Consider the following 17,956-nt stretch of genomic DNA (forward strand, 5'->3'; position numbering starts at 1 on the left):
TCATTGATAAGTTGAGCAGAACTGGACCCAGCACTGAGCCCTGGGGAACACCCCTGGCTACAGCCTCGAGCCAGACTCTGTTCTGCTGACCACAACCCTCTGAGCTCTGCCATTCAGCCCGTTCCCAACCCACCTCACTGTCTGCTCACAACACCCACACTGCCTGAGCTTGCCTATGAGGGTGTTGTGGCAGACAGTGTCTAAAGCCTCACTGAGGTACAGGTAGACAACATCCACTGCTCTCCTCTTGTCTACCCAGCCAGTCATTGCATCATAGAAGGCTATCTGGTTGGTCAGGCATGATTTCCTTGTGATGAATCCATGTTGACTGAAAAAAAGGACTAATAAGTTTTAAAAAGTTTTTTTTTAAAACATAGTCAATAACCTAAATTGTGGTGCAAAGACCCGGAGCTGACCAAAATTCAGTCAGTTCATTGCCTGAGGGCAATTTAATAATTCTATCACCCTGAATTAATTTATTATTTTTTCATGCAACCAAACAATGGTACAGATAAAACAGAAGCTTGAGGGTTTTTTCACTTTAAGGCACCATTCTGTGGTTTATGCTACAATGAGGAAAGTCTTTCAGTGGAAAACTTAGTCAGCTCACAGAGCTTTCATGGAGTTTTTAAAGCCAGGAGCAAAAGAATTACATCTTAGCAGTAGGTCTGTATATCTTTGACTCCCCAGGTCAAATGACAAAGCGTGATTTCCTGCTGAGCCATCTGTGGCTCGGTTTTGGCTTAATTGTTCAGGAAAACTACATTCCTTATGAGACACCTTATTTCTGTGCACCCCCTCTCAAAAGTGTTAAGTTTTAGGATTCATGTAGCCATATATCTACTCATATCTGAACTGGTCTTTCTTACCAGTAGAGAGAAGTAGGTGGTTCTAGGATGCAATCCACCTTGTCCTACAGATAAACCTAAAGCAAGCCAGAGAAAGGGGCCTTTAAGATTCTGCTAATCAGAAGGTATTAGGATGAGCAGCTCAGGTGTAAATATCTATGATTAATTGGCATGAATCCTACCAGCTATCAGGAAGCTCTTCCTTTTGATTCCTAAATTTGTGTTTGAATGATATAGCAGAAACAGTTAGAGGCACTGTTATAACATTCAAACACCTCTTTTAACACAGTATTATCCCTGCTGTCAACTTAGCCTTCATGAATTTTACATAGCAGCTATTGCTTTTCCTTACTCACTCCAGAATCCACTCACATGAGGGCTGGAAATATCAAGGGAAAGAAGAAAGTAGATTTATCAAGCTGCTGATGGAGAAGAGAAAGCAGTGTGTGAGTCAGCTCTCCCAGTGAGTTACCTCCACTGGCCATCCACTGGATTTCATTCACTGAAATCAGATCTCTGGATAAATCACCAATTATTCCACTCACAATGGGGTAGCAATAGGAAATGTAATGTACCTCTAACAATTTAGTACTAATGTTGCTCATGATGGGGGCACTGATTGTTATAATGCAGCTTTTTCTGTAACATCTTCTGAATGGCCCTCCAGATGAAATGCCAAGTAACATGTTATTCTTTACAAAGTGAAAAGCATTCCAGAAGATGTTCATATTTTTAAAATTCTTCCTTTAACTGGTTTAATATCATGTCCTTTTACCTGCAGATCTGTGAAGTATAAGGAGAAATCAGGCTTTGAAATTGTCTGCAATTTTCATTATTTGTCATGATGTTTAATTCATTTCAGCTGTAACTTCAGTCTTATGTTTTCACTCATATTGAGGGGAAGCTAGGGTTTACAGATCATTAACTCTTCTTAAGTAACAATTTATGTCATAAAAGTGAGGAAACTTCTGCTTTTGTAGGTATAAGCTCAGAATTGCCACAGACTGGAAATACACATATGACAAATGATGTAGTATAGATAATTTGCTGTAGAACCCAATCCTAGCTTATTTTTCAGTAGCAATTTTGTATAAACATGCCTGTTGAAGCATTAAATACATAGTTTATTCTTAAAATAATAAAATAAGCATTTATTGTTTTGCACCTGTCAGGATTTTTATTTCTAAGAAACCCCTGGACTAATTAATATCTGATTGATACTGTTACCAGTACAAAGCAGTCCATGATAATGAGCTAATTTTCATATATTTAAATCCATAACCATGAATTCTTGCAGACTGGTGAACTGTCTTCCATTCCACAGCTTCTTGGTGTGGTTTGGTTTCTTCTCTTTACTTGAAAAACTGTCCTGTGTAATAATAGTCATCAGATTAATTGAAACTGGCTGCATTCAATATATGTAATTGTGATTAATTCTCCATGTGGTTTCATAAATTCTAGTTAGCAATGAAAATGTGTGGTTGGAACATTTTTTTCAAAAATGTAATTCTTAATCTATAATCAACATTTTTTTCTCACAAAAAAATAGATCTTTATTCTTACTAGTAGTACATTTATATATAAAGAGAACATGCAAAGAAAGGACATTTTCCATTTCATAGCTATGGCATCTAGTTAATGGTTGGCATCCCGTTGTGCTTTTGTCCACTTGTCCTAGTTGTGCTAGAAGCTGTGTTGTTACCAAAGAAACAAACAAGTAATGTAATGTGTGGCAAAAAAATAAATAAATAAATTAGGAATTCACTTAGAAAACTTTTTTTGTAATTATTGCTTTTCTACAAATCTCAATTTAGACACCTGCCTTTGTTCATTTGAATAGCTCCCTGCTCTCTATTGGATTTGATGACTAGGATTATGGTTCAGTTGCATGTACACAGATGCCTGGAGTGGCCCTTGGCTTCCAGCTGCTCCTCCAAAAGGTCTTCTGCAAAGTCTGTATCACATCTCTCCACCTATGAAGTGCCCCAGGTACTCTAGGCCATCTCAAATAGCACTAGACAACCATGTCCAGAAAGCTGAATAATACATTTAACATGCAAATTACTACTGAGGACACCTAAATTTTTTGACATCTACACTGAAGTGTATGAATCTGGAGCCAAAAGCCACTCAAAATCCTTTGTAAGGTTGTTGAAATGAGCTAGTATGCCACGTTATTTAAATCAATCCTTTTATTTATTCTTGTTAGACCTCAGTCATTCATCAGACCACTTGATATTAAGCTATCTAGTGTTTCACATAGTCTGTTCTGGAAAGACAGAATTTCAGCTTCTAAAGAATATTATTTCAGTCTACTATTATGACAGAAAAAAATGGTCTAATATATCATATTTATTAATATCCACTCTTGGCAAAGGAGAAAGGTCTAAAAATGCACATGAGGATAAAGTAAAGGATAAAGTTATTCACAAATTATCTGAAAAATTATTTGTAGTGTCTAGTGGACGGTGTTATACCAGTAGCCTTCAAATGAATACAATGAAACAAATTAATAGAATAGTGAAATAAAAAATCCAAGCAAATCCATGGAACTAAAGAGCAGATATTGAAGATGATCATACTATAGCTTTAGAAATATTTTTAATTAAATTTTACTCACAGTGTTTTTTCCCCCTGAAATTTATATGTTTCTCTTTCATTATTATTGTAATCTGTTTCTGCTTGTAGCTATGCTGTCTTCATGGATGGGTGAAATGGGCAAAGAACATTAATCTCTAAACATTAATCATATGTAATGTGACTTTGTTCTTTCAACCACCTAGACAGGAAGAAGAGTACAAGCTATTATTCTGGGGTTTAATTTTGTTCTCATTTGTTATCTTAGAAATGCCTGACTAATTTACTTAATTTTCTGAAGATGATTTAAATCTACAGGGAAGTGTTAGTAATACGTGCATTTTTTAAGGCCCAAAATACCTTTTTTAAACAAATCAAGTTGATAGTACACATAACTGTGCTAGCAGGGATTGTACCATGGGACAAGAGCTCCTGTATGTACTTGGAACTAGTAATAACTGGAAAGAAAAGTAATTGCTCATGGCAGAACTCATGTGAGAACGTGATTTGAGGGTTTTTAGCTGTAAAATGCACTCTCAGGTATAAAGCAAGACTTTTACAGCAGAGAAGACTTTGTCTCTAATGTAACAGATTAGGAAAAGGATATTTGTTGAGGGACAATTACATTTAGGAGCTGTATCTATATTGCTAAATAAGCAGAGGATCAAGGATGTGAGCACGCAGTGCTTCATGTCCCCAGTGCTTACAATTAGCCTTTTCTATTAATAAGAGATTTCCCTTAGGGAGAACTGGTTAGAATAATCCAGAACATGTAAATTACAGAGATTTAGAAAAGTTGATATTGCAGTATCTATTGCTTTAGCTCGTTTCCTGGTTCTCTTTTATTCAGCACTGTAGACATCACAAAGTTATATCTGTTGTATTAAATAAAATTGCCCAGGCACTGCCAGCATCCTACTTCCCAGAGCAGAATAACCGTATCCAGGCTGCCTGCTGGGAACAGTTCCTAGACTATGCTGAGGCTCAAATTGGGGTCAAGTATTTTTGTGGAGAGTGATAGTTGGGTCAGTTCCCAAATCTGTGTGGGCCGGGAAGCATGCTAGTAGTGGAACAAACTGCACAGTGTATACTTGTGCTGGGGCCCACAACCTGGCTTTGTTGAACTGTGCCTTCAGTGAAAATTATTAGTCATTTCTACCTAATTCAGTAGTTAGCTTTATGTGAAAATGTTGTTTGCTTACTAAGTGGTTTTGAATGCTACATAAATAACTACTGAGAGGAAGTGTCTGGATTTTGAAGTGGCATTATAATAATAAGCTGGGGTAAGTCCTATTTCTACTATTCAAGCAGCGACTGTTTTGATGCTGAGTTACTACAGGTATATCAAGAAAGCACAAATGGTAGGTTAGAGCTGTGTGATGTGGTGCTGGCTCACAGCCACCTGACTGATTCTTGCCCATGTTCAGTAAGCAGAATGAATGTCTATTTCTTTCTGTGTTCAGATGAGTTGGCTTAGACTAGAGAGATAGATTGTGTTACTTCCATCAGAATTTCAGGCTGCTGTTTGGTTGGTGATTTTATGGGTTGGAATGAGTTTGCAGGCTTAAAACGCAGAGTTTCAGGCCTGGATATTGGGCAGAAAACTGGATTTGACATAGCAGTGTATGCATTGCTTGTACTTTCTGCATCAGCTCAGGGATGTAAAGGTTATAGTTGACTAGAAATTTCATTCTGTCTTTGAAAATGTAATTGAAAAAGCAAAAATTGAGAAAGGAGCGGATGAACTTCACACAAAGCTACAGCTTTTTATTAAAAAACCAAACATCACAGGCACTATCATGGGGGACTGTAAGAGTTATAATACTAGTTATCTAAATACCAGTCTCCAATATAAGCTGGACATCTAATTCAGAATACGCATTTTTGTTAAGGATCTTTCATATTACTGGAAATGAAACCCAGGAGAGTCTGGTCTACAGAGGCTTTCAGTAGTTTTTTTTAATGAGGTCACTAAAGAGAAATGCTGTGTTTTCAAGTATTCAGGTATGCAATGCCAAGCAGTGGAATAAACTTTAGTATAGTTTCTTTCTCTCATTTGAAAGAGTCCAAAATAGTCATACTTCAAGAAATAGTTCTTCTAGGTTTGATTTGATTACATTAATTGGATTCACTGCTGGACTCCTTTGAGATTACCTTCACAAGTAGTTATGATATGCACCTAAGTGAGAGAGGAAAAACCATGACTGAGCATAGTTCACATTGACTGCAATAAAGTATCATCAAGATATTTTTATTGGAAAAGAATAAAATAAAATTAATATAAAATCAATGTTTCCCCTGAAGGTATATGATATGTAAGATAAGTAAATATGATACTAGATTTTTGTTGAAAGAGAACCAATATCACATCAGTTTAAATAATGTAAACAGAAGTTCCCTTGTCTTTCAGTGTTCACTCCTCATCAGAGATTGGTTTCACCTGGGATATAGTTAATTTTCTTCCTGATAGCTGGTATAGTGCTGTGTTTCAGATTTAGGATGAGAATAATGTTGTTAATACACTGATGTTTTGGTTGTTGCTGAGCAGTGCTTACCCTAAGCCAAGGACTTTTCTGCCTCTCATACTGCCCTGTCAGTGAGCAGGCTGGGGGTGCCCAAGGGGCTGCGAGGGGACACAGCCAGGACAGCCGACTCAAACTGACCAAAGGGGTATTCCGTACCAAATGATGTTGTGCTGAACAAAACAACTGGAGGGAGTTGGTCAGGGGGTGATGACTGCTGCTTGGGGACTGGCTGGGCATTAGTCAGTAGGTGATGAGGAATTGCATTGTACATCACTTATTTTGTATATTCTTTTATCATTATTATTGTTTTCCCTTCCTTTTCTGTCCTATTAAACTGTCTGTGTCTCAACCCACGAGTTTTACCTGTTTTCCCATTTGCTCCCCCATCCTGCTGCGGGGGAGTGAGCAAACAGCTGTGTGGTGGTTAGCTGCCTGCTGTGTTAAACCACAACAGAGATGAAATCACTTGCAACTTCCTGCAAGCATAGGAAAGTAAAAAAGAATCCAGTCTGCCAATTTAAACCAGGTTTACTTATATGAATTTGTAGATTTTTGAGAGCCAGAAGAGAACATTTTGGTTATTTAGTCTAACGTGCATATCCTGTCCTTGAACCTCTGAATGAATTAATGCTTTAAGTCCAAAAAACTTTTATTTCAGAACATATTTTTTTTAAGAACCTAACCAGAACTATTAGTAAATTGTTTTGATATAGAACAACCCTTGTGGTTTTTTAAATGTATGATATTGATAATATAGATTTGTTTGATACCCTTTGAATATGTAAATAAAATGTTTTGATTCATTTGCTATTTTCATATGCTTTGGCCAGCTACACAAATCTGTCAGATCTGTGTTTGCCATGAAGGGGTTTACAAGGCTGGTTAAATAAATTCTTGAGGTAGTTGGTTGGCTTTGTTTGTTTGTTTTGTTTGGCATTTTTGTGCACTAAAGGATGAGCTCGTTGGTTAAAACCAAAAGTATTTCTTTGTTCCATTTTAAGCACTGTAATAGAACTCACTTCTGTGCCATCCTTTCTGAACAGAGGAAACAAGAACTGGATTTAGGAGTAATATAACATCCCTAATCTGATTTAGAAGTCCTATCTCTGTCCCCAAAGATATCCCATTAAAATCTTTGGCTAGAACACTAGTCTTGATAATTCATAGTCTGCTGGCTATCCAGGACACTCACAATTATTTTGCAGAACAGATTATTTTATCTTCTAATATGCATGTAATACAATATTTAGACTTGCAAATTTACATTTGTCTGTATTTTATTATAGCATGTGTTTAAAAATTCATTCAGTTGCCTGGCTTACCAGATGAGGTATTTTCTTAAACAGTTTGTCACATCTCTTTGTTATTTAGTAGCTCACCAGCTCTTGTAGGAGTGAAAGGTTTATCATCACCATTTTGTGTTTTAAACTGCTTTCCAGGTCATTGATAAAAAATCTTAAACTCAAAAAATTATCAGAACCTATAGGACAACCATATATTCTTAATGATAATTTTCCAAATTATGCTTACATTCTGAGATTTGTCAGAAAGCTTCAAATACCCTTACAGATACCTCTGCAGCTGCTGTAAGCAGTTCATTTTCTTACTAAAATGTTATATGGTACAGGGTCATGTATTTACAGAACCCTGTAAATACTTTATCACAACAATGTAACTTGTCACGCACACCTGCCATTTCATTCTAAAAGATGAAATTTCAGAAAATGTATTAATGCTACTTTTCGATATTATGACATTTTTCAGAATTGATGTTTGTATCAAAGATAGCATTCCACAAAGCTATTAGTGAAGATCCCAAGGAGCTTTCAGGCAGTTGGGCACTGAAAGATCTAAACTGGAGGCCCAGCTTCCCAAAGCTACGTAGGCAAGGTGTGAAGCTGAAGACTCCCAGGGAGCTTTCAGTTGAATTACACTCAAATTGTTCACCTGTGCACATGTACCGCAGTAGTGGTAAAGAAATCACAATTTTCTGTGAAAATAAAATGCCACCAGCAGGGGACATGTTTTTGATATCAAAATCTTAGCTCAATAAACTTTAACTAAAATTAAGAGAAGGATCCAGCGAATCTAGCCTGGAATATTGGCATGCCTACTACAATCTCACAACACTGGTGACCTATTCCTTGCTGTAACTCAGTCAAACTGACATGGTTGCCAATATTTGCTGCTATTTTCATTGAAATTGAAAGACAATGATGCATGATTAAACCCACAGTATTTTTTTTTTTTCAAAGACAGAAATTTGATAGAATGGAAGACCTTTTTGAACACCTAAAAGAAAGAGATTATTTTAGTCTGCAATACAAAGAGAAAAACATTGTACTATGTTTTTTGGGCACACAGTGTACAGCTAGTAATCCTCCTCGTTCAGCTGGAAGACTGTATACACAGTAAGTGTATACAACAAAATTCTCCAGTTACAACTTGTGTTTCTTTTCCTTTTAAATAAGTTTTGTAAAAACGATGCACATTAACAGAATTATAATTTTAAATACCTTTTATCTTTATTTCTACTCTGAATCAAGCTAGCTTTGAAGAAGTACATAGACTGTATAAATTTAATAAAGAATTTATATTAGATCCAAGCCATACTTAACAGAGAACCAGCACTAAGATTTATGAACTTGTAGGGAGACAATATTTCTTCTTGTACAATTAAGGAGACTGAAGAGATAACATAACCCAAATTACAAATGAGCTTGTACATTCCTTAATCTCTACACTTTCAAGTACAGTGAAAAGTTTGGAAAAAGTTGAAGGACACTTTTTCAATGTTGAACCTACATTTAAAGCGATTTAGTGGGGTCATTTGGGTTTTAAGTTTTCCAGTCGTAAGTCGATAAGGCACAATAAGTAGAAAAAGAAAAAAACGGGGAAAGAGTACATAACTACTTTGGGCTGAAGTTCAGAGAAGGAGCAAAATATAAAGACCTTATTAAGCCAAAGTATTTTTAAGACTGAAACAGATACAGAATGTAGAGGAGGATACTCTCAGGCTGAAAAAAATATATATACACTATAAGAACTTTGGCAGCAACTCTGATAAATTGTCTTGCTTGAGGTTCATTCCTACGTTTCCACCTCATAGCTCAGGTGTCACAGTTTGAATTGGGCCAACAAAATAGGAAGAGTGTCCTGTTTAACTGAGTATATTTCATTAAACTGGCGGTTTTGTTCCCATAAATACTGTGTTGGCAGTAGTACAGCATGGATTACACAATGAGCAGGGAACAGGGCAGCTACACAAAGGAACTTTTTCTCTCAGCTAGGTAGTTTTTCTTTCAGGTAGCATATAACTGTCTAATAAAACTTTTGAATCAAAAGTGCTGCATAAATTGGGTCTGCTGATTCAGTGGTGAATGACATTCTTCTTATACAGCATTGCAAGTGGCTTTTGTAAACCTACTGAGATTTATCTGAGTGATGTTTTTGTAGTAGTGATTAAAATATTTTTGCTGGGCACTGTAGAGCATTTAACAGATCAAGTAGTCTGGGAAGTGACTCCATAATCCATGAATAAATGGAGCATATTGACAAAAAATATGAAGCCAGTATCTTGCTTGAACGACAAAGCAACCATTTTTGAAGGTATCAAACAACTGAGCCTGTTTCAGACTAATTAGTAGTTACTTTGAGGAGAAAAACATCTGATTATTAAATTAAAGAATCTGAGCCAGCAAAGTTCTGGCCAGTGTAAAGAGGTCTTGCTAGATTGAAAAGCAAGTGCAATACATGAAGTTGCACTAGCTGATATTTTGGTCTAGATAAAGTTAGAAGATATGTAAGAACCTGTCTCTTTAGACATTATGAAGTTTATGTATGCCTGACAAGTAAACTGAACTGCATCTGGATGGGGCAGAGGGCACATTTTTTATGTATGTATGTATGTATGTATGTATGCATGTATGCATGTATGTATGTATGTATGTATGACAGTCCTACCACTTGATATTTAAAAGCTGGGTAACAGCATTTATACATCTGATAAATAAGAGAGAGGAACATTATTCAGGTGATTGCTCAGCTCTGCTCAACAGAATGGAGAAATGAGTTAAACTTTATATTTCTACCTGTTGTCTTGTAGACCATGCTGGCATCATTGGCCATGTCTACAGTGATAAACGAAAAGGAGCCAGAGAACAACTTGTGTGTTGGACACAAATCACCTACACTGCTTAACCCAATATCAGCTATCCCCTTGCTTTGTTTTAGGTCACCCTTGTTAGTTCCAAAACAATACCTGGGTGTGATTTGGGAAATAGTTGTGTCCAGACTAGCACTGGCTCCACCTGTACTGTCCTGGTCTGCTGCTCCCTGCTCAGGCATTTGATATCGTCCCAACAGTTTTGTTTTTTTTTCCTTCAGCTTCTACCAGACACCCATATGACACACCAAGAGCACACAAGTATGTTTTGGATTCACCAATACAGACCTGCAGCACAGCTCTCATACAGATATTTCAAACTGAAAAAAATTACACAAAATAATAATTGTATATTAAGGCCATGTGGACACCACATGGGTCTTGAAAAGATCCAGGGTCAGCTGCTGTGTAACACGGATGCTGTCTCTCTGCTGTAAAGGGATTAGCCTGAAAGAGTGAGGACATGAGCCAGCAATGTGCACTTGCAGCCCAGAAAGCGGATCACATCCTGGGCTGCATTGAAAGAAGTATGGCCAGCAGGCGAAGGGAGGTGATTCTCCCCCTCTGCTCTGGTGAGATCCTACCTGGAGTAGTGCATCGAGATTTGGAGTTCTCATTACAGGAAAGACATGGACCTGTTGGAGTAGGTCCAGAGGAGAGCCACAAAAGATGATCAGAAGGCTGGAGCACCTGTCCTGTGAGGAAAGGCTAAGACAGTTGGTGTTGTTCAGCCTGGAGACGAGAAGGCTCCAGGGAGACCTTACTGCATCCTTTCCGTACTTAAGGGGGGTTATAAGAAAGATGGGAACAAACTTTTTAGCAGGGCCTGTTGCAATAGGACATGGAGTAATGGTTTTAATGTAAAAGAGGGTAGGTTTGGATAAGTTACAAGGAAGAAATATTTTGTAATGAGGGTGGTGAAATACTGTAACAGGTTGCCCAGAGTGGTTGTAGATGCCCCATCCCTGGAAACATTCAAGGTCAGGCTGGACAGGGCTCTGAGCAACCTGATCTAGTTGAAGATCTCCCTGACCATTGCAGGGGAAGATGGACTAGAGGACCTTTAAAGGTCTTTTCCAATTCAAACCATGCTATGATTCTATTTTTCTATACATTCCACTTGGCCTCTGGGCCAGGAATTGGTGCTGATTTATTTTTTTTTTTTTTTATCTAGCCATAAAGACGCAGACATCTGATACTTTTTTTTAATAGTAAAAATGAAGTCTACATCTCCAAATATCACACTCTTGAATCTGGCTGTAAGTTAAGGAAGAAAAAATAAAAGAAAATTCTTATTCTGTGGATCCTTTTTTTTTTTTTTTTTTTTTTAATCAGATAATTGCTAGAGAGACATACATGAAATTTTGGGTACTCATTGAAGTTCTCCATCTATTCAGGTAACTTAAATACCATATTTTGTCTTCAGCTGTTGCAGGGCAAATCATTTCCTAACTACGATAAATGGGATCTCCGACAAACAGGCAGTGGTGGTGGTAGTATAGATGAACAAATCAGTGGAGACTGTGATGATGAAGATGGTTGTGGAGGATCAGGAAGTGGAGAAGTCAAGACAGTCCTGAAAATTACAGACTGTAAGTCCGTGATTTTGTTTCTTTCATGCATTTAAATAATGAATTGGCATATTTTCCACTAATAGATGCTACTGAATTATCTTGGAAAAGGTGTGGAATAGTTGTCTGTATAATGTTACCAGGATTTATAGGAATAGAAGGAATAGAACTGTGATTATAGAATCTCTATAAGCATGGTATGAATATGAGTATCACTTACATCATAACACATCTAAAAACGTATTTGGCATAATGTAGACTGGCTGCAACACAGTATCTTAGTCAAATAAAAGGTGTTACAATGACATGTTGTTGCGAGTTACTACTTTAACATAAAAGGTTTGGCAGTTAAGCAGAGAAATTGTTCTAATTTTTCATGGAACTGTGGCAAAATAAAAGTTTTAGTAGTTGTAGCTGAATTTCATAGAGAACTATTGGAACCAATGTACCGTAGCACTCAGCATCAATGCCATTATAACTTCTCACTTCTTTCTGCTTTTCTTGCTTTTTGGTCTTTGTGTGTGTGTGTGTGGGGGGGGGGGGGGGGGGGGGTAGGGGTTGGTGTTTGGGGTTTTTTTTTCTTTTGTTTTCTTTTCTGAAACACATTTGTAACAATTTTTTTCAAAACATCATTTGTGTGCTTCAGTGACATGGCACTGCAAGCATGAGCAATTGTATTGAAGCACAAGTAAGTTAACTACTTTTCTGAATCATGACATTATTCTGCATCTCTTATTTCTCTTCCCAGTGTAGAAATATAGGCAGAGATGATGAGACTAAATGCCTGGTATCATCAAAATTACATTTCTGCATTTTGCATTTTTTTGCCTTCTACATTTTTCATTGCAAAATGCAATGCTAATAGGTAAGAAGTCAGAGTTGGTGTAAATCCCTGAATTTATCCATATTTACTCAATGTGAGTGCTCTCTGTATTTCCAAGCTTAGGTGAGAACCCAAAGTCCTTCTTGACAGTAAAACAGCAATTTAGAAATGTAGCTCTAGAGAAGCTGTGATGTATGGTTGCCCAATTCTGGTGTAAACAACTGGAGAAATGAGACTGAGCATTCTGGGGCATGCCTTAGCAGGTCAGTTTGGAATCAGTCTAAGATGCTGTTGCACTAATACCTAGTCTACACATTTTCAAGTCCTGCTATAGCTTCTCTAGATGGGATTTTAAGAGATCTGCAAAAAGGTTTGGACACTTCACTTCCTGAGAGTGCGTTTGAAGTCTTAACTTTGAAAAAAGAAGTTAGAGATTAAATATTTAAAAGCAGATGTACTTTGGAATATTGGATGTATTATATCTATTTGATAATGACACTTTATGGTACCAAGACGGTAAATATGACTAGGGCTAGAAAGTATTAAATGTCGAGAGAATTGCAAGAATACTATATTTTCTTCTACTCTCTTCTACTGCATTAGAATTTTCTTCATATTGATATATTTAGTGTAATCTTTTCAAAATGTCAAAAATATAATTAGCCTTCATAATCTTTTTATACTACATATATTATAAATCTCTAGAATTATAAAGTATATATTAGGCATACTGAAGTTTGCAGGTAATCCTGTTTCATTTGAACCTATTCTAAGATATTATAGAACAAAAGTATGAGTCCATACTGTTCAATATTATGACTTGTGCATAAATCTTTAGTTACTAGTACCTTTGAAGAGATTTTACAGATTTATGCTGGTATGCATTTATTACTTGAAATGCACTTTAAAAGGGGTCTTGAATGTATACCAGAAGGAGTCCTAGACGACACTACTTTGTTCTGGGATATCATACATGGCTACTGGACTTTCTGTCTAACAACTATTAAAACATTCCAGTTATTAAGAATTATGTTACAATGTAGGTCAAGAAAATATTTTTCTTCAGAAATCACTTAAGCGTATATTTAAAATAAATTAAACAGGATCTTGAACAATTCTTCTTTTCAATCATTGTGATATACGAGTAGGACTTTGGCAATTAAAAGTGAAATTGAAAGTGAAAAAAGTAAAATAAATATATTTTAGTAAGCAAACAAAATGATCTCAAGATTTATAATTTTAAGTGGGGAACTAGAATAAAAAAATCAGAAGATAAACATCATCCCAATTGAATCTGGCAGAATTTTCTTAGCTTCAAGTGATTGGTATCAATTTCAAGCTAAGTCAGATCCTGAACTTTTTTTTTTCAGTTGAAAAGCTACATTAACTCTGGTGATATTGCTTACTGCTCTTGGAAAAGCATGACTGAACTTCAGCTAAGCCTAGAGGTTGACTACAATATGTTTGATCCTCAATGTTAGCTTGTTAGTTTTAGTGCTTTTTTGTGCATCCCATATTTTTTTTTTCAGTTGCATAAAAACAGCCGGAAATGTCTGAGTACTGTTCTGTATTTTGTTATAGTTTGTGTTTTATCATATATGTCATGGAACACCAACAAAACTTGATATAGAAACTTTTATTGGTAGTCCTAAATAAACTGACATAAAAAAATAAACCCACACTTGCAGTATGAGCAAGATTGGAAAGTTAGATTCATTCAAACCCATCCCTTCATAAGCTTCTGATCTGCAAATGCTTGTAACCTTACTCAGAAGTCAAGCTCAAGAGTTGGTGTACATCTCTATAATATTATTTTGTTTCTTCTGGTATATAACAGATAATTCTTCAGGTTTTCCACTGTTACTAGCTGTTTCTATGGATTCTAAAACACTAGCTTATCAGTGTAACATGACATTCTTAAACTGAAAAACAGACCTCAGCTGCAGTAGAACTGGACAGGTACAGATGCAATGGACTTTGTTGCCCAATGTCCATATAGCAACTCACAAATCACGGCAGAAGAAAAATGACACACATTGGAAATACCAGTGGCCTAGTATTTAATTTCTGTGAACTTTCGATTTGAGAAAACCAGTAAGAAAACCATAAAGACAGGAGGCAGAAATGAGGTGGAGCAAAGAAAACATAAGTGTCGATCATACTCCTCTTTCTCTAGAGACTTAGTCTTCCAGCTATATTGCTAAATGGGTGACAGTAGACATGTAAAAGACACAAATGACACCAGTATTGAAACCAAATAGTTTGAATGTGAATATGAACTCAGCTTTTACTGTTGCAGTTTTAAACACATACTCTTGTTAAGTCATTTTGTCTAAGAAGACTTTAAGTAAAAAGAACTTTCAAGAAGTTTTAATAAACTCCAGAAACCAGATACTTACTTTCTCGTCATAGGTAAACATTATTATGCTTATGTTTAATTATTGTGGCTTATTATAGATAAGGACTTTATAATGCATTTAAGATTTCTGAAGCTCAAAACAGAATTATGACTTATACAATGGGTAAGTTATTTCATAATTATATTGTTTTAATGTGTCACATTAAAATGGGTGAAAAAACGTTATTTACGGGGTGTAGTAACATATACATTTTAACTGTATCCATTGTGCACATGATTAATTCACTTTACCTTAAATAGTTTTGATACATGGAAACATACAGATATTTTTTTTTCCTCACCGAAGAAATCTTTTGCAGTCTTTTTTTCTAGGCAACTTTGTGTTCTCTCATAATCAGTCAGGAAAGGAAGAGGGAAAAAATTACCTATTTTGTTTTATAATAGAGTCTAAAGGTCCTAGTCAAAGCCAGGGCTCCTTTTTGTTAACTGTTCCAGACATTTTCACCAAGGAAATTATCCTGTCTGCAACAAATTCATAATCTTAATAAACTGATAAGGTATGACACTGAAGTAGTCTTTTTAAGTACATGGCTTTGTATAAAAATAAAATGTAAAGTCACACGCACCTTTTTTTTCCGGTGCTATGCCATTACCTTCTGAACATGTGTAATATTCTCAGACCTGCAAAGAAAGGAGGGAAAGGGAGAAGATATGTTTCTGTCAAGACAAACCTCTAGCTGTTTTGTGGGAACACATACCTGCTGAAGTCAAAGGTGACTTATTTCTACACTCTGTGCTATGGGTGTAAGAATTGTTTTCACTTTGTGTTGGAGACTGACAAATATGTGGCGACAGGCTTTAGGCTTTGGAAGGCCAATGAAAAGATTTGGCATTTATAGCTCAGAAGGGCTAGTTTTAACATTACCCTGGTGCATAAAATATGTTATATTTTGAAAAATTCTAGTTTTCATATCAGTCAATCCTTACTTCACATTCAATATTTCAAATCGACTACTTTGCTCTTCATAAGTACTTTTAAAATATAGCAAATTGGTGCAGTTATTTGAAGGAATGGTACTAGAAAGGATAGTGTACTTTAAATGTATAAAATAAATAGTAATATAAAGTCTTGACACTTCATTTGCTAGTTTTATTCTGCTCTAACCCAGGAGCTCCCACAGGACTATTTCATGCGTCACAATGAATTACCTTCTCAAAAACCCCTGCAGAATGCAAGAGGTAATAACAAAAAATGCTTATCGCCTATATATTGATTTGAATCTGCTTTCAAATAGGTCTGTGAGGAAGGGCTCATCCTGATATAACTCCTCTGAGGTACTCAATACCATCTATCAAAATTCTCATAAGACTTTCAGTAAGACCACTAATTTTCTGAAAAGTACTCTACCAGTGCATTGGCTTTCTTTTCTCTTTTTAACATGCAGTACAGGTGTTTCTTTACTACAGCCAGAGAGCTCCTAGTTTAGGGCTCATATATGTGGAAATATCAAGGATGTCTTTGTGCTTAAGATATAACAGGCAAATCTTGTCTCTCTTGTTTGATTTTTATCTCACCTGATACTCATCCTGTCTGAGGAAAAAAATCTCCAAAATGTTTTGAGGACTACATAATTTGTAGATTACTATTTTCTTGTTCAGATTATGCAAAAGAGGTAAAATAACTTGGAAAAGGCTTTATGTTGTGATTGCCATATAAAAAGAGGGTACTATGTACGATTCAAATAAACCAGTCTGTGCCTCTTATCTGACATTATACTGCATTCTCAAGTCTCAAACATTCTTTGTCCTCATTCTGCTCCTTCACCCACTTCAATATAGTTGCTTTTTTCTTTTAAAAAATACCTGATTCTAATGGCACCTTCTGTGACCAAAACTGCTTAACACTGGCAATAAAATATCTGTTAAGATGTTTGCCATCTGTTATATTGTTTTAAACTCTCATCTGCATTCTGTGCTACCTCAGTAAAGGAAGAGATCCATTATGTTTGAGTAGGATTTCAGGTCTTATTTTGTTTACACACAATAGTATTCTTCCTAATTGCCCATTGTTAATATGAAATGTTCTTATTTGGGATGTCTTTGGAAGGGCTACACGAATTCACGCTTTACATGCTCAATCAGGTCAGAACAATTCAATTAAAAATGAATGAAAAAATAAAAGTTCTTGCTGTGAATCCCAAACTTGGTCTAAATATTGCACTAACTTTTAGCACTTGCTTTTATACTGAGATTTTATATTTTATTTTATGGAATGGGTATGATTAACCATTTCTTTTTTAACTAGAAGAACTGACATTTAATGAAGGTGCTTGACATATTTTAATGGAATTGAATGCTGTCCAATTCAAGACTGTTTTTTAACCTTAAAAAATTCTCTAGAAATAGACGATGTGCATTCCCTGTCTCATAATTCTGTCTATAGCTGGTGAGTTGTCTTTGAGGGAACATGTCTTAAGGATGCTTGTGGAGAAGAAGCAGGAAACACGGAATATCAGACAACAATTCACCCATTTTGAAATGCAAGAAGAGAGTGCCTTGCCCCACTATGACACTCACTGTGACTTTTGCACTAATTTCAGGCAAAAACATGCTTTCACACAGAAGGTGTTTTTAGCTCCCACATTTCATGAGAGTACCATTCAGAATTCTTTTTATAGTCCACAGTGGGAGACTTGATGTATTATTATTCACTGCCAGGTCTGTTTGAGCAAGGACTGTATCTGTAATTGGCTTTCTGGTCCTCTGTAATTGCTTCTGTGCTCTTTGGTCTGAAATTAGGTGAAACCAGCAAATGGCATATTCTTCATTCAGTACGTAACTTGGTTCAAACAGCTCAAAAGTGTCTACATATCTGGAAGACCAATCAGAATTTTGGGGTTTTTTCTCTCTATCCAAGGAAAGAGCTTGAAGGATGCACCTGCTTGTGAAAAGGAAAAGTTAGAAGGCAGTGAATGAGTCCATGGAGAGGAGTGAGCTTTCCTTCCTGCTCTGTTAATTAGAGCCGCAGTATTTTCCAGGCTGGCAAATTACCCTTTCATTTCTCTGTTACCACACGAATTGACTATCT

General features: G+C 36.2%; 1 protein-coding gene across 1 annotated transcript in view; it reads left to right on the top strand.

Moving 5' to 3' along the window:
• Positions 1-17,956, top strand: part of GPC5 (glypican 5) — a 709,869-nt gene that overhangs the window by 377,551 nt on the left and 314,362 nt on the right. Inside the window, exon 7 of the mRNA XM_056328672.1 lies at positions 11,542-11,707. Coding sequence (XP_056184647.1) covers positions 11,542-11,707 — 166 coding nt within the window. The remainder of the gene's footprint in view (positions 1-11,541; positions 11,708-17,956) is intronic.

The sequence above is a fragment of the Falco biarmicus genome, chromosome 2 (genome assembly GCF_023638135.1).
Source record: "Falco biarmicus isolate bFalBia1 chromosome 2, bFalBia1.pri, whole genome shotgun sequence".
Taxonomy (NCBI): Eukaryota; Metazoa; Chordata; class Aves; order Falconiformes; family Falconidae; genus Falco; species Falco biarmicus.